At 45.3% G+C, this 20,750-nt stretch overlaps 1 protein-coding gene across 1 annotated transcript in view; it reads right to left on the bottom strand.

The window, feature by feature from the left end:
• Window positions 1-10,185, bottom strand: part of MARCHF4 (membrane associated ring-CH-type finger 4) — a 116,297-nt gene extending 106,112 nt beyond the window's left edge. The window contains exon 1 of the mRNA XM_020896314.2: window positions 7,439-10,185. Within this exon, the coding sequence (XP_020751973.1) occupies window positions 7,439-7,948 (510 nt within the window). The 5' untranslated portion in view covers window positions 7,949-10,185. The remainder of the gene's footprint in view (window positions 1-7,438) is intronic.
• Window positions 10,186-20,750: the final 10,565 nt, after the last annotated feature.

Here is a 20,750-nt window from a genome sequence, read left to right on the forward strand (position 1 = left end):
CTATGTTTGCAGATCCCCTTTTTTCCTGACAATTTGCATCTATCTAGAATTCAAACGATAACTTTTGCAATTTCACCTGTTTTGTCATGCAACAGTCAGTCCTATGTTCACCCCATCTTTACTTTTAACATGCACAGAGGGAGGTATCAAAGGCAGACTCTATGTCATATGCACAGAGTCTAAATGACTCTATCTTACACATGATACTTCTTGAGAGGGGGATGGTATACAGTTCAGCCCACACAGCATTCACTTGCCAGATCCTTTACATCCGGGCTCACTTCCAACTTGGCTTCCTTCCCAGCAAACAAGAAGCAGCTCGCTCATTCCCACACTCCTTTGAGGATCCCCTCCCCCTCAAACCAACCCCCCTCCCCCAACTCACAAGCCACAGCTGGGCTTCTCCACATACCAGCTGGAAAGAGAGCAGAGAGAGAGAGAGGGAGATATATTGATTTCCAGGATCTCTCATTTCTTCTTCCAGGCTGTTTTGAAATCCATATTTCAGCTCTATGAATTCTCTGTATGGGGGCCTCAGCTAGAAGCCACACCCAATAAATTAGCCAACCCACCGCAAGCAGATGCAGGCTGGCAAGTGAAGAAGGATTACTCCAAAGTGAACACCATGCAGAGTATCTACAGAGAGTTGAGGTGAGAATCACTCCAGCACTGTCAAGACACTGACTAACTCCCCTCCTCTACTTCATGCTTTATTCATATGCATGCATGTGCATGTGTGTGCATGTGAATCGTAGAGAGTTAAATCTGGAAAATAACCAGGGACCCAATGGTGAGGTTTAAGCCTCCTTACATCATTTCCCAATAAAGCATTACAGCTTTGTTGAGAACCCTCACCAAAGGGTCCTTGGACCTTCCAGCTTAAATAGGACTAGGACTGTCAGATGCAGCAATTGGGAAACAACAGTGGAGAAAAAAATCTCCGATGGGAAAATGAAAAGAGCTCACATGTGATTTTGGGAAAAGGTGGTGACAGGTGTGCTTCCCCTTTCCTGGGATGGTTCTGCATCCTAAGTCCATGATGGTGTCTGTTGCCTGCCATTCAGGAAATGCTCGCTCTCCTATTTTATGTGCATGGTGCAAATTCAGGATTGCAGACATCACATCCTCATCAGCACCTTAGGGTTTCTACAAACACAGGACAGAGACTGTTCTTTGTGATCTTTGCTGAAGATACATTTTTACAGGCCATGTGCTATATAGACCCCGGAACTAGATATTCTGGGACTAGATGACCCTTTGAATTAGCAAAGGATGCAGACTCCTCTCTTTCTGCTTAGAATAAAATCTCTCTGGACCCCAAGCAATCTCATAATGAATCCCAAGTCTCAAGCTCCAAGGGGATTTTGAGTGTCATTAGCTTCAGTCGCCCACTTTGAGCCCCCTTTCTAAGGCAGCCTATACTATCTGGGTGACAGCTTTGATAGAAAGTTCTTTCTAATATCAAAACCCAACTTGGCTTCCTGGGAGATTCTACCACTGGCCAAGGCACTGCCGTCTGTGATCACAGAGGACAGCTCCGCCCCTTCTTGTGTGTAGCACGTGGTCAGCCGGTGAATGTATTTTTCTCTCTTAGTCCCTCCTCCCACTTCCCATACCCGTGGGGCTGCCCACTGCATGAGCTCTAAAGGCTCATTCATTCAGCAAATACTTGCAGAGCATAAAGCCAGGAACTGGATTGATGAGCAAATCACAACCAAGTCACTGCTTCCAGGGCCCTTACAGTCCCTTCATAGTGCCTTCCTTAGACCCAGGCAAGAGGGGCCCTGCTATAGAAAGCCCCACTCTGGTCCTTCTTCAGCTGCACACTTTCCATAGAATGAGGAGCCTGCAGAGACCCACATCCCCTTTCTAGAACATGCCTTGATTACCTGAAACCCTGGAGTTCCTGCCTATTTAGCTGTGAGCCTGCTCCCCAAACCTTCATGGTTCTCTTTCTTCAAGCTCAAAGGGAGAGAGGCAAGAGGAAGCTCTTTGGAGGTGGTATAGATAGAGCTTGGACAAGCCAGTGCGTGTGTCACACGTGTATGTCCATCGCTTGTCACTGTACAGGATGGAGCCAGCATTGTAAAGAGAATCTGATCACAGTGGCCTGTTGACCAAGGGCCAAGTGTCCCCATTTGCCTAGCACAGAATTCAGAGGACTCTAACAGTTTTGAATTCAGACCTGTTTTCCTGGTTGTTTTGAAGGTATATCCTTCCAGGACAGAAAGATACAATAGACTTTATTTAACAGTTTGTTAGCTGGTTTTATTACTTCTAAATATTTTGGCCTATGACATGTGAAAGGGTTTTTCCAACAGTCATGTATGGATGTGAGAGTTGGGCTATAAAGAAAGCTGAAGGCTGAAGAATTGAGGCTTTCGAACCATGGTGTTGGAGAAGACTCTTGAGAGACCCTTGGATGCAAGGAAATCAAACCGTCCATCCTAAAGGAAATCAGTCCTGAACATTCATTGGAAGGACTGATGCTGAAGCTGAAACTCTAATTCTTTGGTCACCTGATGTGAAGAACTGACTCATTTGAAAAGACCCTGATGCTGGGAAAGATTGAAGGCAGGAGGAGAAGGGGATGACAGAGGATGAGATGGTTGGATGGCATAACCGACTCCATGGACATGAGTTTGAGTAAGCTCCAGGAGTTGGTGATGGACAGGGAAGCCTGGCGTGCTGCAGTCCATGGGGTTGCAAATAGTCAGACATGACTGAGTGACTGAACTGAACTGAACTGATGGTATGTGAGACTATATCCATACTCTTGCCCTGTGGTCCATAAATGTTTGGTATGGGTCTATTCTTTGTGGATATAGATATTAATTAATCACACAAAGAAGTATAAAATTGAACCATCATGCTAAGAAAAATAATATACTATTTCTTCTCTCCTAAAATGCTCTATTTTACCTCCATTCCCAGAGTTCTCCTTGCATCTGAGGGTTCCCAGTTTCCATTGAACCCAGCAATGCCCTCTTCTCCTACTTTCTGAGATGCAAAAATATTGACTAAAATATTTCACGTTACTCTGGCCCCTTCTGAACTCGGAGCTCCAGAGAAATGAACCCTAGGAAGAATAAGGGAGGCTGACCAAGACTTAATCCCTTCCAGACTTGTTTCTTGCTTTTCATTAGGTCCAAAACAGGTACCCCATCACCCATCACCCCCTCTACTGTGGTAGATTCCATCTTTGTACCCACTCCAGGAGCTCCACAGCTGACCCTGCCTGGGAGATGGTTTCACCTCTTTGTTAATGTGTTCTTGTGTCTCACATCTCTTCTGCTTCCTGCTGTCTAAACTCAGCCTAAGTCTATTTCTTCTCACTTAGTCTGCAGCCGCATCAGAGAAACCTTCTCTGACTAATTGGAGAAAAGGTAGCAAATTCATCCACTTGTCTCTCTGAATAGGCACCCCACACGCTAGCTGCTTTTAAGCATGCATCTCTTCCTTGCCCTGATATTACTGTAATTCACCTGCGACTCACTGTCTGTGTGTTCTTGATCTCTATCAGCCTCTGTGATGTCTGGGTTAGATTGTGAAACTCCCAGAGGGGGCAGGCCCACATCTGCCCTGTGTCTCCAGACCCTGCTCAGCAGAGCAGCAGGCAGAGGTAGGCACTTAATATAGACTTTTGATGATGGAAACAGAAGAGCGGCACTCTGTCTAGAGCATTGTGAGTGAGCAAGAAGCGATCTACTACACAGATGGACCACATCACAGCAGTCCTCCTGCCAGCCTGGAAGCTGGGACACACTTTTCCTTTTAAACCAAGTGTGTGGGAAAGGGGACAATGTCTTATCTCTGAGATAACAAAAGCAACAAACACTGTGACAGCACTGCTGGTGCTCACAATAACCTTTTGAATTTCGAGGCTATCATTATCAGGCCAGTTTTACAAATGAGAAACCTGAAGCACAGAGAATCTGTGCAAATTGCTCAGGCCTCAAACTGGGGCCATCTGGCTTCAGAGGCCTCTGCTTACCCACCACGGCACACTTCCTGGACATGAACTAGGGCAGCTTCAAGCAGAAATGGAGAGCGAAGGGTTGCCAGCCAGGCTCTTGTCCCCTGCTCTCGTGGATCCTTGACCGACTGATCCCTGTCCCACCCAAATGACTGGCTGAGGGGAGGAGCTGGCCACTCAGGCAGTTGTCCAGGGTGGAGCCGAGTCGGCCTTCAAAGCATTTGTTCACACCCAACCCCTCTCTCTCCTCCTGTCTTCTCTTCTGTTTCTCAAACATACTAAGCGTGTTCATTCTTGGGTCTTTGAACCTGCTGTCTCCTCTACTTGCATAACTCTTCTTCTAGACCTCTGGATGTGTCCCTGGGTCATTTGCATCACTTAGGTATCAGCTCAGATGCTATATTCTTAGGGCAGCTGCTCACAATCTGTCTGTGTAACGTAGCTCCCAAGCCCCCTCCCTCCTTCTTGTCTAACTCATTTTCCTGTTTTTGCCTTCATCAGAGCACTCAACACCATCTGAAATCACTTTATCACTTTTTTTGTCTGCTAGTTTACTTGTCTATTTCTGCATCTTCACTGGAACAATAGCTTCAGGAGACCAGAGATCTCATCTGTGTTGTTCACTCCTAGAAACCCAGGGTCTGAAACAATATCTGGCATGCTGTAGGTGCCCAACAAACATTTGCTAAATATATGCATGTGTGAATGAATAAATAATCAATCCTTTAGAGATATATATGAATTTGGAACTTGTTGGATCCTTCAGTTGCCTGCCCCCCACCACATACATTTCAAGCCTTTGGCAGGAAGAGACCAGATTTTCAGCTTTGGCATCCTTTTAGGCCCTGGAGCAGTGGCAAGTGACCGAGGAGCTGTTCAGTTCCTTTGTCTGGTCAGAGACAAGACCTAGACATTCAGCGACTAAGATTGCAGACTGTCTACATTCGCTGCAAGTCCACGTGTGAACAATTGCTGGACAGCTCCCTCCCCCAACAGAAAACAAAATACTGAAATCTCAGCTTTTCACTTTCTGTCTGTGTCTGACTTCTCTTTCTTCCTTCTCTAGAGAGTTTTCCCCATCTCCTCCCCTTTGTCTCCCTTCCTCACTGAAATCCTGTGAAGAAAAACAAGCAAAAAGTGGGAAAATGTGTTCATATCTAACACATGCAACTCTTGTTTCTGGTATAACACAATCCCATTAAAATCTCCTGGCTCCTGCCAAATAAAGCAAAGCCTCAAAACATAACAGTCATATGCAGAGGATGCTTGATTTGATCCAGACTTGGTATCCACACTATCTCCCATCCCTCTCACATAATAATAGAGCTCATTTCTTTATTGGTGCTAGTTTTTTTTTTTTCCACTCCATGCTTTATTTATGACACATTGTAAAAATAACAAACAAGAAAGGAGAGCTCCTAACCTCCAACCAGACCTTATGTCGCTTAAGGATATTTCACAATATTCCTAAGAATTTTTTTTTAAAACAAAATATTGCTTTACCATGAGCAAAATATATGTCATTATATATTAATCCCTTTCAAGTCATTTTCAGGCTCATTATCTTCTGGATCCTTTCAACAGACTTATAAGGAAATGCAGGGAATAGGAAAAGGTTCTTTTAAATCACAGAAGTTGGAAAAGGGACCCTGGGGAATAAAGAAATTGAAGGAGTTCACACAGAAGATAAATATCATCCAGAACAGGTTCTAAGCCCTGTTGTTTTCTAGAGACAAGCATATTTTTCCCAGAAGCCACACTCCCAATGCCCCTGTGACATTCAGACCTGAACCACCAGGCATATGGGAGAAGAAATAAGTCTCTCTCCTCTTTTTCTTTTTCTTTTTTTTTTTGAGACGACGAGGCTTCTGATGGGGACAGATGCTGATTGTGAGCAGCCCAGAGTGAAGCACGCTTCCTGCTCTCAGCGGTGCTGCTCTTTCTTGTGTCTGCGCTGGAGGCCCAGCCCTGGAAGAGGGGCACTGAGCAGGCACCTGGATCTTCTTGCTTAACAGGAGTCTTTGGTTCTAAGCTGCAGTCCAGTTGGGACTTTTTGGCAATCCTAGTCACAAAAGGGCTTCCCTGGTGGCTCAGATGGTAAAGAATCTGCCTGCAATGCAGGAAACCTGTGTTCAATCCCCAGGTAGGGAAGATCCCCTGGAGAAGGGAATGGCAACCCACTCCAGTCACAAAAAGGAGGAGCCCTGCCCTCAGCCTCTCAGAGACATTTATTCACACTGAGATCGACATTCCTTCCTCTCATAATGCCCGGGCCATGGCCCCACTTATCATCTGTCCCAAAGTGCCCTGCTCATTCCAGGCAAACACAGAATGAATGACAATGTCAGCGAAGCCTGTCTCTCAAAGACAAAGCCTTCAACACGAACCAGAGCCACTCAGATGCAGCAGCATGTCAACCTACTACACCATCACTTGTTGTAAGTACACAGAAGCCTGACCCCCACTTCTGGGAAACTTGTGAAGTGGCTGATTTGACCATATAACCCTGCCCAGGGTGCAACTGAATGTTCCTTCTCCAGCACCATTAAGTCAGATTTTCAGGTGAACCTTTCTTGTCTGGGATTCTGTGGGCCAGAATTGTGTTGCCACAATTCATGGTTCCAGAAGAATGTGCACATGTTCTCCAGCACTGCAAACACTAGATTGAAAATGGAGCTAGAAGGGGTGGTGTGAGTATGTCTTTGAAAATCTGAATGAGTGGGGGTAGGGAGAACCCGTGGCCTTGGGAAGACTCTCGTCCATAAGGTATTTGGCATCTCTATCCTGATGGAGAGAGTTTAAGGGACTTTCTAAGTTCATGTGCTTTCAGATCTGCCAAGGCGGATGGTTATGATCAGACTCCCTACTTTCTTCTCCACTTTCCTTAAACTCCCTCTCACCCTACTTACCTAATGCTTTCAACCTAGAAAAACTTGAGTCTGACAAGAAGTGTCTTTGCAAACTGTATAATCTTCATGAACTTACAAACCCTCTCCATTTCCTCCTCAGTAACTAAAACGCACTGCCAAGGATGTCAATATAATATGGGAGGGGATCATCTCAAAGTGAAGAAACAGACATAGGCTGTAAGGACAAGATCTCCGCACACTATCAGAGAGGGAAGAAGTTTGAATCTGGCACTGAAGACAGTCTGGGGAAATGTCACTAACGACAAATCAGATACAAGGATATCTTGGCAACAAGCATGAATGTACCACTAAGTTCCTTTATTTCATCCCTTCCAACTTCCGAATCTTCCCCTCCGAGGATGCTGATGGAATTTTGGGATGGAACTGAACATATGGAAGGAAAATGCAAAACAGGCTCCACCAGGCACCAGATACCTCTTGGGCAAATTTAACCACATGAAACATCACTGAGGATCCCTGAAAGCTTACAGTCCTCCTGCTAGAGACAGCACAGGGCAAGTAGGCGAGTAGGAAAAGGGGAGAAGGGTCTCACCTGTTCCGGCCCCTGGAAGCAGATGCGGCAGAGTGGGGTCCTCATGCCACTTTCCAGGCTGCTGCCCAGGGAGTAGCGATCCTCAGGCTTCCCTTTACAGAAGTCATCTGACGAGGCACTGCTGAGCAGCGAGACAGGTGGCTCTGTGGCTGGGCCGCCCCAGTCATCTTCCACAGAAGGTGGCAAAGGTGGTGGAGGTGGCAGGGGAGGGGTCTCCCTGCTCACCCCTTCGCGAGGGCCCCTCCAGCCTGCCCACCCGCCGGCACCCAGAGCCGGAAGCGTGTTGTTGTTGGCAGCCAAACCAGGGGGCTGGGGTTCCCCGTGCATGGGCAGGGGCACTGGAGGGGGGCGCCGCAGGAGGAAAACCTTCAGGTCATTGAAGAGCATACGGCAGCGGCACTTGAGTAGACCCTGGTGGCGCAACATCTGGGGGGCTGGGGTGCACAATCCACAGCAGTGCCAGGCACAGCAGCACCACCACCGCAGCAGCCCACTCAGGGGCATCAGCATGTGCCCAGTGGAAGCAGAGAGCCCGGTAGGGGCAGGTGGAGTCTTTGCGGAGGATAGGATAGTCTGGGGGGTCCACAGTGTATCTGTGTTATGATGGAGGGAGTCTTCGTTCTTGCTGGCTCCTCTTACATCCCCTCCAAGTAGCAAATAAATGGCTCCCAGGACTGGCAACTGAGAGTCACTGGTCCTGAACTCTATCTGGAAAGCCCAACAGAAAATTGTCTTGCCCCTCCTACCTCTACCCAAACCTTAAGCTTTCAGCATGTCTCCCTTTTTGCTTTTGACCGGTAGCACTGGTTACAGGCAGGGGGATAAAAAGAAAAAGTTGAGGATGGGCTGTTAGGGCCTTGAGATCAAAATCTAACTGTTAGAAAGTTCCCCGGGAAGAGGCTTATTGGGTTTTTCTCAAATTCCCAGGCAGTGGGAAATTTCTTCATATAAAAGGGTAAGGAAGGTTATCAACAAAATTTGGAGTGGACTGAGCTGGGCTTAGAGCAAACGAGCTCAGTGAAGAATTGAGGACTGCATGTGCTAGAGAGAAAAGAGAGTTTTCCTTAGGTAGCAGGAGGTTGGTTTTGAGGGGCTGGGGGAGGTGAAGAGGGGAAGAGAGGAGGGTGGGAGAAGTTTTAATTCTCCTGGGCAGAAAACTGGGGCAATTAACCTCCAGAAGCACCAGAGTTGCTTTTGAGAGACACTGGGTGGGTGGGGAAGGGATCCAGGTGATGCTGGGCAAGGGCTTGTGCTTTGCCTATGCAGCCGAAGGGCTGCACAGAAGAGGGGAAAGCCTATTAGAATAGAGGTGGGAAAATCAGGGACTGGGACGGGAAAAGAAAGGGAAAAACAGAAAAGCCCGTTTAACCCTTGCAGAGCCACCGCCTTCCTGAGCGTTAGGATCCTGGCTAGAGGAAGGGCGTGTGTGGGGGAAGTGGGAGGTAGTGGGGCAGAGATAAGGAAGGGGTAGAGAAGAGGGGCGTGCGTGTGGGAGGGGACTAGGGGGAGCAGTTACATGATCAGAGCCCCCTGCCCAGCCCCGTGGCAGTCTGTAAACCCTCGGCCCCCTTCCCTGGCTCCATCAAAGGTTCCTTGGGGCGAGGGGCAAGGGGCGGTAGAAGGGCAGGTCCGGGCGGGTGAGTGGCCTCGCCTTCTCCGGTTGCTCCTCTGGGCCGCTGTCGCCCTCCTTCTCTCTTGCCGGGTCTGCCCGCGGCCACCGACGCTGCTGTGGCGGCGGCGGTGACTGCTTGTCGGCGGCGTCCGGGTGTCTCCCGGGCGGGGGCCGCTCCGGCTCGTCCTCTGACTGCAGCTCGCCGTCCGACGCGGCCGAGACTCCCGGCTTCATGATCCTCCGCCTCCTCCTCCTTCCCGGGGGGCCAGCCCTGAGCCCCCGCGCCCAGGCAGCGCTGCCATGCAACCAAAGGCGAGGCAGGCGTAGGGGTGGGGGCGGCTGGGGAGTGAGGAGTAAGGGTAATGAAAAATGAAATAATACTAGTGAAATAAGAATAATTCGGTTCTCCAGTAATCAGGAAAGAGCACTTCTAGAGGGGTGGGGGGGAAAGGGCGGCTGCCGGCTCTTCACAGCAGCTCTGCCCCTGCTACCCCCACCAAGGGCGGCCTTGCTCGGCTCTCTGCGAGCCACCCCCCCCCCAACCCCTCCCTCCTCTCCGCTGCCTCTGGCTGGCTGGGCTCGCTGTTGCTACCTCTCTTCGTAGAAGCAACGAGGTAAGGCTTGTTTGCAGTACCAGCTAAGGGTGGGGAGGGGGTAACGAAGCAGCGTGGCCGAGGTGGGAGGTAGCCAGCACTTGGCTCCGGCTGGGTCCTCGCGACTCCCCCAAAACCACGTATAAATATATCTCTTTGAAAAGGCGAGAGGAAGCAAATCAGATTCCAGGCTGCTGCCAGGAGTTGTCTCGTCTTCCGCCGTTGCTCAGCACCCGCCCGCCGCGACTGCTGCCCCCCTGGCTCAGTTCCCAAAGGGGTGGTGCTGGAAGGGAGGTGGCAGGCGGTGAGCTGACCGTCCGAGGTCTGGAAGCAAGGTTCCTGGAGCAGAGAATCGCCTCTCAGCTCTCTCCGCCGCCGCTGCTGCATTCAGCACCCCGGGCGAGTGGACAGCTCCCACCCAGACCCAGAGCGTCACGCAAGTGGGGGCCTGACGCAGACGCCGGGGAGGGATTGAGGAGGGAAAGAGGCTAGAGAGAGAAGGAGAGAGGGGAGAAGGGAAGCACTGATCGAGGGAAGGGGATGGGGAGGGACCAGGCGAAAAGGAAGGAAGGAGAAGGAGGGATTTAGGAAGGAAAGGAGGAGGGAGCAAAGTGGTGGAAGAGAGAGAAAGGCAAGTGGGGTGGAGGGGAGCATTCAGGTACTAACTCGTGCATTTCCCCCCAGCTTGGGAGAGGGTATCAGTGTGGATGGCACCACTATAGAATTTCTTCCCTCTGTACACTGTTACTGCCCCCTCAACTCACATACACAGAGGCTTCTACATCTCAACCAGAGTCCCATTTCCCTGCTCATATAAACATTTTAAGCAGATACCAGTCTGCAAGCTTTGAAAGACAGAAATTTTGTGATTCTTGCACTGATGTTGGGACTTGATGGAGACTAAGTCCCCCACATGACTAGGAACTCATGAGAAGAAAATATTTCTAACAGGGAGAGATGCTAACACCATTTTTGCCAGTTTTTTCTAGAATACAAACTTCTAGACAGAAATTTTTCTGGGTCCATTTAAATTCTATGTGCCTAGGTCAGTGATGGCATGTGGTAGGTACTTAATACATATTTGTTCACTATCACCAAAGTCATTTGTGTTAGTTGCTCAATCGTGTCCAACTCTGCAACCCCATGGACCGTAGTCTGCCAGGCTCCTCTGTCCGTGGAATTTCCCAGACAAGAATACTGGAGTGGATTGCTATTTTCTTCTCCAGGGTATTTTCCTGACTCAGGGGTCGAACCCAGGTCTTCTGAACTGCAGGTAGATGCTTTACCATTGGTGCCATCAGGGAATCCTAAAACCATCATTACTCCAAGCCATAGACCTCTTTCAATTGTAATCATAAGAATCCAGAGCAATATTACAGCCTCGTCTTAAACAATGTCTCCAGCTTCCCCTGTATTTCAGCCTTTCACTAAGCCACTGACAAGAAATAATTTGAGATGGATGTTAATTTCCTCTCTTATTTCTACTTCTGATTCATGTCATCCTACTCCATCCTTCTCAATGAGTTGCTAGTGAATAGAAAAGTGTCCTTAAATGTGAAGAAAAGGGAAAATTTTAAGTGGTTCATACAAATACTCAGTACTTAGCAGCTGTAGGCTTTGGTCATTTAAAACTTAGGGTTGCTTTCTTGCCTTTCCTCATAACTAATCCCTCCCCCTTCACCCTCCATGCATGTGCATGCACGCGCGTACACACACACACACACACACACACTGCCAAGGTCATAGACTTGGACAAACCATCCCAATAAGTCATCTGCACTCCTTTAAAAATGTTGGTGCCATAGACAGAGTAGCATGCAAAAACCTCTGTTTCAAAATATCATTGACAGCCCTATGAATCACAAGAAAACTATCCCTTTGCTGCCATCTCCTTCAATGATTTTTTCCTATAAGCTCTAAGGAGCAAGGACGTAAGTGTAGGTCTTGGTTAACCCAGGGTGGCTACTTGATTGAATCATGCCTCAGAACCCACCACAGATGCTGACACCTGGGCCAAGGTGAGTAGTTGCAAGAGGATGGTGCTGTTAACCACTCCAAAATAATATGTATTTTATTGATATGAGCACGACTACTGTGCTACAGAAAAAATTTTCTTTGTTTAAAAAAATCCATCTTATCTCAAAGAAAATTCTCTGTTCTCCACATTACCTTGTGCTTGCCTCTGACATTGTGCAAATTAGTCTTTAATAATGATTTCATCATATATTCATCTCCTTTTATAAGACTCAGAAATCCTTGACGGCAAGAATCCTTGAAGGCACCTAAAGTCTGCTGGGTGATCAAGAAAATGAATGTTTCAGAAAATTTTAAATTGTTTTTCAATTAAAAATAAAAATTAAAAAGAAAATGAATGAGTGATGGATGCCCTTTTTGTTTCAGTGAAGCTATGGTATTTTTCCTCTTTATTGTAGGCACACCTATGTGAATGCTCTCATATATGACTGAATATCTGTTTTGCCTGAAACTGAGTTTCAAGGTTTTATGCCAACAAAACACTGGTTCCAAGTATGTCATGGAAGTAAATTGGGGCAGGAAATACAAAAGCCATAAGAAGCTTTGCTCAGAGTCATTGAAAGGGATGATATCCATAAGAAGACTGTCTTTTCCAACTATTCCACTGACAGCTAAAAGATTTCTAGAAACAGAAAGCTGCTAATGGTGGGAAGCAACAAGACTGTTTTCAAAAATCCTAGAAAGCTTGAAAGTTCTGTTTTGAACATAATGTATATCTTGAAAAATGCCTCACTGAGTCAGATTCTTCTGATACTGATGATAAAATAGTAGTTGTGAGCCCCTTAAGAATTAAAGTCATAGATCAGTGGGTCTCCATTTAAGCATTCAAAAAAATATTTACTAAACACCAATTATAGGTAAGGCCTTGTATTGGAAGATGTGGGGAACATAAAAATGAACTGATTGAAACTGCATCCTTTGAGGTCTAGTACTATAAACTTATACAAAATCATAATATAAGTTATAAACTAGTAAATACTACAAAGGTATTCAAATTTTGAAAAATGTTTAGAAATACGAGGTAATTCATGCTTGTACCTTGGCAGCAATTAGGAGAGGTAGGAGGAGGTGGAGATGCCAGAGCTCTAGGAAAGCTTTTTTTTAAAGAAGTGACATTTGAACTGAGTTTATATGTAGAATTCAGAGGAGGGAAGTATATTTCTGGCAATGGGAATACTGAAATACTTCGATTCTTCCATTGGCCTGGAGTGGAAGGTGCTTGAAGGTAAGTAGCTGGAAGTAAAGTTAGAAAGGCAGACTGAAGCCAGATTACAGAAGGCCCTGAATGCCACTCTGGGAGAAGATTTATTCATTGACCAGGTACTTGTTTTAATGGTTTTAAAGATTTGGAGCTGAAGGTGAAGGGCAGAAATAAACTTTATCTCTTAGCAGGTTAATTAACTGGATGGGATTTCACTGCTAACAGGTGAGAAGCAATCAATATTTTTCATTTCACGCCAGAAAGTTCTCAGCTCCCTAATAGATTTATTCTTTTGAACGAGGTTGTTTTCAGATATATTTCATTACATACAGGGATGCTAGGGGGTCATATGAATTAAAAGAGTAGGAGAATGAGAGGCTCAAAGGAATAATCTCCAGAAAGAAATATTAGGAGATGCAGAAATTCAGAAAAGACTCATTACAGAGGCCATTGCACTGTTTTCAGCAACCGGGGGAGCCCTAAAGGGATGCCATCTAGTAGCTATTGTTTCTTTTCCTAGACAGAGTACTCAGGGTGGAAGGCATTTTACAGAGGCTAGGGGGAAAAAGAGGTCCAAAAAGATTAGGTGACTCTGTGCCTAAGATCGGGTAGCCAAGTAAGGGCTAGAACTTACACTTCTTCTAATCCTCAATACAGTTTACTTTCCACTAATTCACAGCTTAAATACATAGTCCCTTTATAATTCCTCAAGAATAATTGCAGAATTACTGTTATCATGCAGATTATTAATAGCTATCATATACTGAGCCACACATCTTTTGCAAATGCATTATTAAAAATAGAAATTCCTTTATGTGGCAGCCTGGAAGGGAGGAGAGTTTGGGGGATAATGGATTCATGTGTATGTATGGCTGAGTCCCTTTGCTGTCCACCTGAAACTACATTGTAATTGGCTATGCTCCAATATGAAATTAAAAGTTAACAAATTTTTAAAAATAGAAATTCTTAAAAGCCGCCCCAAATCTACTGCACATGAATTTCTTGGGGAGCAACCTGACAATCTGCATTTTAACAAGTGCCTTGCCCAAGTGACTTTTTGATCCTCAAAACTCCTTAGGTGGTAGGTATTTTCCACACTTTTTGAATGAGAAAACCAAGGCTCAGAAAAACAAAGTTTTAAGTTATATACAGTTGGTGATCAGCAAAGGCAAGATTCTGATTGAGGCCTAAAGTGTATGTTCTTCTTATGATGCAACATTGCCTTTTATATTAAACTTCCAAGGGCCGTATAGAATCCCCAAATATTTATTGTCTGTCATACTGTGTCCCACGCCGAAAGGTAGTTCCAAATGAAGGCTAAGGTGTGGCAGGCAGCTTCTAAAAGGGGCCCTAATGCTCCCCACTTCCTGGTACTCATGTCTTTGTGTAACTGCCTCTTTGGAGTGTGGGCTGGACTTAGTGACTTGTTTCTAATAAACAGACTATAGTCAAAGTGATGGGATGTCACTTCAGAGATCAAGACTGTGACTTGCCTCTTGCTGTCATTCTCTCACTGGTTCTCCTCACCTGCTCACGCTGATGGAAATCAAATGCAACATTGTGAGGCACACCATGGAGAGGCCCATGCGGCAAGGAACTGGGGACAGACAGCCTCCAGCCTCCAGCCAGCCAGGAACCAAGGCCCTGAGTCCAACAGCCCATCAGAAACTGACTGCCAATGATCACATGAGTGGGCTTGGAATCAAGTCCTTCACCAGCTGAGCCTTGGGTCTGGCTAACATCCTGATTGCAGCCTCATGAAAGAACCTGAGCCAGAGGACCCAACTAAACTGTGCCTGAATTCCTGACCAGTGGAAACTGTGAGATAAATGTAGTTGTTTTAAGCCCTCTCTCCGTTATCACAACCCCCACTCCAACACACATCTATAGAGACATTTACCTCTCAACCAAAGTCCGTTTCCCTGCATGTAAGCATTTTGAGGAGATCTTCACCTTCAAGTCTTGGAAGAGATGAAGCTAAGGAATCTCTCATTTGAACTTCGGCACTTGGTGGAGATTAATTCCCTCAGGACTAAGAACTCATGAAAAGGAAATGTTTCAAACAGGGAGTGAGATGCTAGCATCATTTCCTTCCATTTCTTCTTCTAGAATTTAAGTTCCATGGGGCAAGTTGGGGTTTTGCTTTGTCTTGTTTTAATGTTTTGTCTTTGGTCCATTTTGATCCCAAGTGCCTAGGTCAGTGATGACATGTAGTAGTAGGTGCTCAAATACATATTTGCTGGACGGATTATGGCCACCATAGCCATTGTTACCATGAGTCTTTCAGTTGTGGATTTTAAGAATCTAGAGTAATATTACAGCCCCAGCCTAACCAATATCCCAGCCTCCTTGTCCAATAAGGAATAATAAGGAATAATTTGAGACACTAAAAGGAATAATTTGAAATGGAAATTTTCTCTCCAATTCCTCTCATGACTCATGTTACTTTACCCTATTTCTCTCAAGGGGTTTCTAGTGAGCAGAAAAGTGTCCCCAAATGTTAAGAGCATATTAAGTTTTGGAGTAATCTGTTCCATAGCAATTGGTAACTCATACATAGGGCACTCAGTAATGCTGCCTGTGATTTCTGTGCCCCAAAGCACTCTTTTCTGACCTCAGATGGAGAGTTCATCATTCACAAGACAATGCAAGAGTCCATGTGAGAAATCACCAGGAAAAAGAACTGTTTGGGTATGCTTCATTGATAGGCTGAACTTAAGACCTGGGAGAGCGCCGCTTAAGCCTTAGGTGCTTTAAAGATCAGCTTGAGTGTATGCTAAGTCACTTCAGTTCAGTTCAGTCGCTCAGTCGTGTCCAACTTTTTGTGACCTCATGAATCGCAGCTCACCAGGCCTCCCTGTCCATCACCAACTCCTGGAGTTTACTCAAACTATGTCCATCCAGTTGGTGATGCCATCCAGCCATCTCATCCTCTGTTGTCCCCTTCTCCTCCTGCCCCCAATCCCTCCCAGCATCAGGGTCTTTTCCAATGAGTCAGTTCTTCACATCAGGTGGCCAAAGTATTGGCGTTTCAGCTTCAGTATCAGTCCTTCCAATGAACACCCAGGACTGATCTCCTTTAGGATGGACTGGTTGGATCTCCTTGCAGTCCAAGGGACTCTCAAGAGTCTTCTCCAACACGTTCAAAAGCATCAATTCTTTGGTGCTCAGCTTTCTTCACAGTCCAACTCTCACATCCATACATGACCACTGGAAAAACCATAGCCTTGACTAGATGGACCTTTGTTGACAAAGTAATGTCTCTGCTTTTTAATATGCTGTCTAGGTTGGCCATAACTTTCCTTCCAAGGAGTAAGCACCTTTTAATTTCATCGCTGCAATCACCATCTGCAGTGATTTTGGAGCGCCCCAAAATAAAGTCTGACACTGTTTCCACTGTTTCCCCATCTATTTCCCATGAAGTGATGGGACCAGATGCCATGATCTTAGTTTTCTGAATGTTGAGTTTTAAGCCAACTTTTTCACTCTCCTCTTTCACTTTCATCAAGAGGCTTTTTAGTTCCTCTTCACTTTCTGCCATAAGGGTGGTGTCATCTGCATATCTGAGGTGATTGATATTTCTCTTGGCTATCTTGATTCCAGTTTGCGCTTCTTCCAGCCCAGTGTTTCTCAAGATGTACTCTGCATATAAGTTAAATAAGCAGGGTGATAATATACAGCCTTGACGTACTCCTTTTCCTATTTGGAACCGGTCTCTTGTTACATGTCCAGTTCTAACTGTTGCTTCCTGACCAGCATATAGGTTTCTCAAGAGGCAGGTCAGGTGGCCTGGTATTCCCATCTCCTTCAGAATTTTCCACAGTTTATTGTGATCCACATAGTCAAAGGCTTTGGCATAGTCAATAAAGCAGGAATAGATGTTTTTCTGGAATTCTCTTGCTTTTTCGATGATCTGTCGGATGTTGGCAATTTGATCTCTGGTTCCTCTGCTTTTTCTAAAACCAGCTTGAACATCTGGAAGTTCATGGTTCACTTATTGCTGAAGCCTAGCTTGGAGAATTTTGAGCATTACTTTACTAGCATGTGAGATGAGTGCAACTGTGTGGTAGTTTGAGCATTCTTTGGGATTGGAATGAAAACTGACCTTTTCCAGTCCTGTGGCCACTGCTGAGTTTTCCAAATTTGTTGGCATATTGAGTGCAGCACTTTCACAGCATCATCTTTCAAGATTTGAAATAGCTCAACTGGAATTCCATCACCTCCATTAGCTTTATTCGTAGTGATGCTTCCTAAGGCCCACTTGACTTCACATTCCAGCGTGTCTGGCTCTAGGTGAGTGATCACACCATCGTGATTATCTGGGTCATTAAGATCTTTTTTGTACAGTTCTTCTATGTATTCTTACCACTTCTTCTTAATATCTTCTGCTTGTAGGTGTTGTAAGAGGGCATCAGAGGGCAGACACACTAAAACCATAATCACTGAAAATTAGCCAATCTGATCACATGGACCACAGTCTTGTCTAACTCAGAGAAACTAAGCCATGCTGTGTGGGGCCACCCAAGACGGTCGGGTCACAGTGGAGAGGTCGGACAGAATGTGGTCCACTGGAGAATGGAATGGCAAAACACTTCAGTATTCTTGCCTTGAGAACCCCATGAATAGTAAGAAAAACAAAATGACAGGATACTGAAAGAGGAACTCCCCAGGTCAGTAGGTGCCCAATATGCTACTGGAGACCAGTGGAGAAATAACTCCAGAAAGAATGAAGAGATGGAGCCAAAGCAAAAACAACACCCACTTGTGGATGTGACTGGTGATAGAAGCAAGGTCCAATGCTGTAAAGAGCAATATTGCATAGGAACCTGGAATGTCAGGTCCATGAATCAAGGCAAACTGGAAGTGGTCAAACAGGAGATGGCAAGAGTGAACATTGACATTCTAGGAATCAGCGAACTAAAATGAACTGGAATGGGTGAATTTAACTCAGATGACCATTATATCTACTACTGTGGGCAGGAATCCCTTAGAAGAAATGGAGTAGCCATCATGGTCAACAAAAGAGTCCAAAATGCATTACTTGGATGCAGTCTCAAAAACGACAGAATGATCTCTGTTCGTTTCCAAGGCAAACCATTCATTATCATGGTAATCCAAGCCTATGCCCCAACCAGTAATCCTGAAGAAGCTGAAGTTGAACAGTTCTATGAAGACCTGCAAGACCTTTTAGAACTAACACCCAAAAAAGATGTCCTTTTCATTACAGGGGACTGGAATGCAAAAGTAGGAAGTCAAGAAACACCTAGAGTAACAGGCAAATTTGGCCTTGGAGTACAGAATGAAGCAGGGCAAAGGCTAATAGAGTTTTGCCAAGAGAACGCACTGGTCATAGCAAACACCCTCTTCCAACAACACAAGAGAAGACTCTACACATGGACATCACCAGATGGTCAACACCGAAATCAGATTGATTATTTTCTTTGCAGCCAAAGATGGAGAAGCTCTATACAGTCAGCAAAAACAAGATCGGGAGCTGACTCTGGCTCAGATTATGAACTCCTTATTGCCAAATTCAGACTTAAATTGAAGAAAGTAGGGAAAACCACTAGATCATTCAGGTTAGACCTAAATCAAATCACTAAGATTATATAGTGGAAGTGAGAAATAGATTCAAGGGATTGGATCTGGTAGACAGAGTGCCTGATGAACTATGGATAGAGGTTCATGACATTGTACAGGAGACAGGGATCAAGACCATCCCCAAGAAAAAAGAAATGCAAAAAAGCAAAATGGCTGTCTGAGGAGGCCTTACAAATAGCTGTGAAAAGAAGAGAAGCAAAAAGCAAAGGAGAAAAGGAAAGATATTCCCATTTGAATGCAGAGTTCGAAAGAATAGCAAGGAGAGATAAGAAAGCCTTCCTCAGCAATCAATGCAAACAAATAGAGGAAAACAACAGAATGGGAAAGACTAGAGATCTGTTCAAGAAAATTAGAGATATCAAGGGAATATTTCATGCAAAGATGGGCTTGATAAAGGACAGAGTGTGTCCTTTATCGCTTCAGTTAAGTCCAGTTAAGTTTATCGCTTCAGGTAAATTGCCTCAGTTGTGTCCAACTCTTTGCGACGCTAGGAACTGTAGCCCACTAGGCTTCTCTGTCCATAGCATTTCCCAGGCAAGAATACTGGAGTGTGTTGCCATGTCCTACTCTAAGGGATCTTCCCTGACTCAGGGATTAAACCCACAAGTCTTGTTTCATACATTGGCAAGCAGGTCCTTTACCACTAGTGACACCGGAGAAGCCCAAAGATCAGCCTGGGAGCTTGTTTAAAGTGCAGATTCCCTAGGTAGATTCTCATTTCCAGAGATCTTGACTTAATATGTCCAGTATGGGGCTTGGGTTGCATCTTTTTGTCTAGTTCCTCTTGAGCTCCACTGTGCAGAACACTGGCTTAGAAGACAAAGTTCAGAGTCAGGACCTCACCTCCCCACCATCAGCCGCCATGTGAGCGGAGTTGGCCATTCCCCAGCTCTGAGTGGATAATTCTTCTCCAGACAAGAGTGAGTTAAGAGCAAGTTTCAAATCAATATCGGAAAAAGGCAACACAGTGATATGGAAAAGGTGCTGAGAAAAGATTTGTGCGTTTACCACTGGAATCTAGACTATTGCTGGTGACAGGAATTCAGTAGGAAGCAAGACAGATGAAAGTTTTGCTGTCACAAAGTTCACATCCTAGTGTGGAAAACAGAAAAATAGACAAATAAATAAAACAAGTAATTTTATACGGTGATAAGTGCTATAAAGAAATTTAACAGGGTAATGTGATAGGGAATGACTCACTAGAACATGTATTGACTGAAAGGAAATAGATGGTGAAGACAGGGGAGGCTTCCTGATTTTAGACCAAAGAGGTGAATGCAAGCATCTGGGGTAGAATGTTCCAATCAGAGATGTCAGCAAGCATAGGGCTTAAAGTGGAAATGATGTAGCATGTTAGGGGAACAGAGAGAAGGCAGGTGTGACTGGAGATGAGGGAATGAGTGGAGGGGTGATGGAAAATGAAATCAGAGAGGAAGACAAGAATCATGTCATGCAGAGTCTTGAAACAATGGTGAAAGATTGCGTTACATTCTAAATGAACTGGGAAGCCACTGAAAAATTTTAAGTAATAGATTTCCATTTTTTAAAAGGTCACTCTGGTTGCTAAGTAGGGAGTGGATTGGATGTCTACCATTTCTTGAACAATATGTTAGACACCATGCTGAACACTTTATATTCTTTGTCTGATTTAATCTTCACAAGAAATTTATTTGTTAGATAATATTTTTCCCATTTTCAAAGAGAGGGAACTGAGGCTCAGAGAGTTCAGTAACTTGCCCAAGATCAGTCAGTCTGTGGTTATGGTGGTTAATAACAGTGGTCACCAATATTTCTGGTTCCCTTCCCCTTCCTGGATACATGTAAAACTCTAGTTACCCATCTCCCTTTGCAATTGCACAGGGTTTTGTGGATGATGTTGCCAATGGATTGTGACTGCAAGTGACCAGATATTCCCAGGATGACACATTGCAGAGCTGGCATGTGGTCCCCAATGCCTGGTTTCTCTCTCACTGCAGTCAAGGCTCATGTGTTGAGATGAGGGTGACATGAGACCAAAGCAGCCTGGACCACTGAGCCACTCCATGAAGGCAGCTGCCCTGCAGAGTCACTGCAACTTGCAGGGTCTTGCTGAGAAGACCAAATAAATAAATTTTCATTATGTTGAGAAACTGAAAATGTGGTGCTGTTTATTATTTCAGCATAATGTAACCTGTCTTGACTGAAACGATAGTGAAGTAAGGATCAAAATCAAGTCTTTCTGAACCACAAGTCAGTATCCTTAACTACTAGGCGATACTGCTTCTGCTTGCC

This window comes from Odocoileus virginianus, chromosome 30, assembly GCF_023699985.2.
Source record: "Odocoileus virginianus isolate 20LAN1187 ecotype Illinois chromosome 30, Ovbor_1.2, whole genome shotgun sequence".
Classification (NCBI taxonomy): domain Eukaryota; kingdom Metazoa; phylum Chordata; class Mammalia; order Artiodactyla; family Cervidae; genus Odocoileus; species Odocoileus virginianus.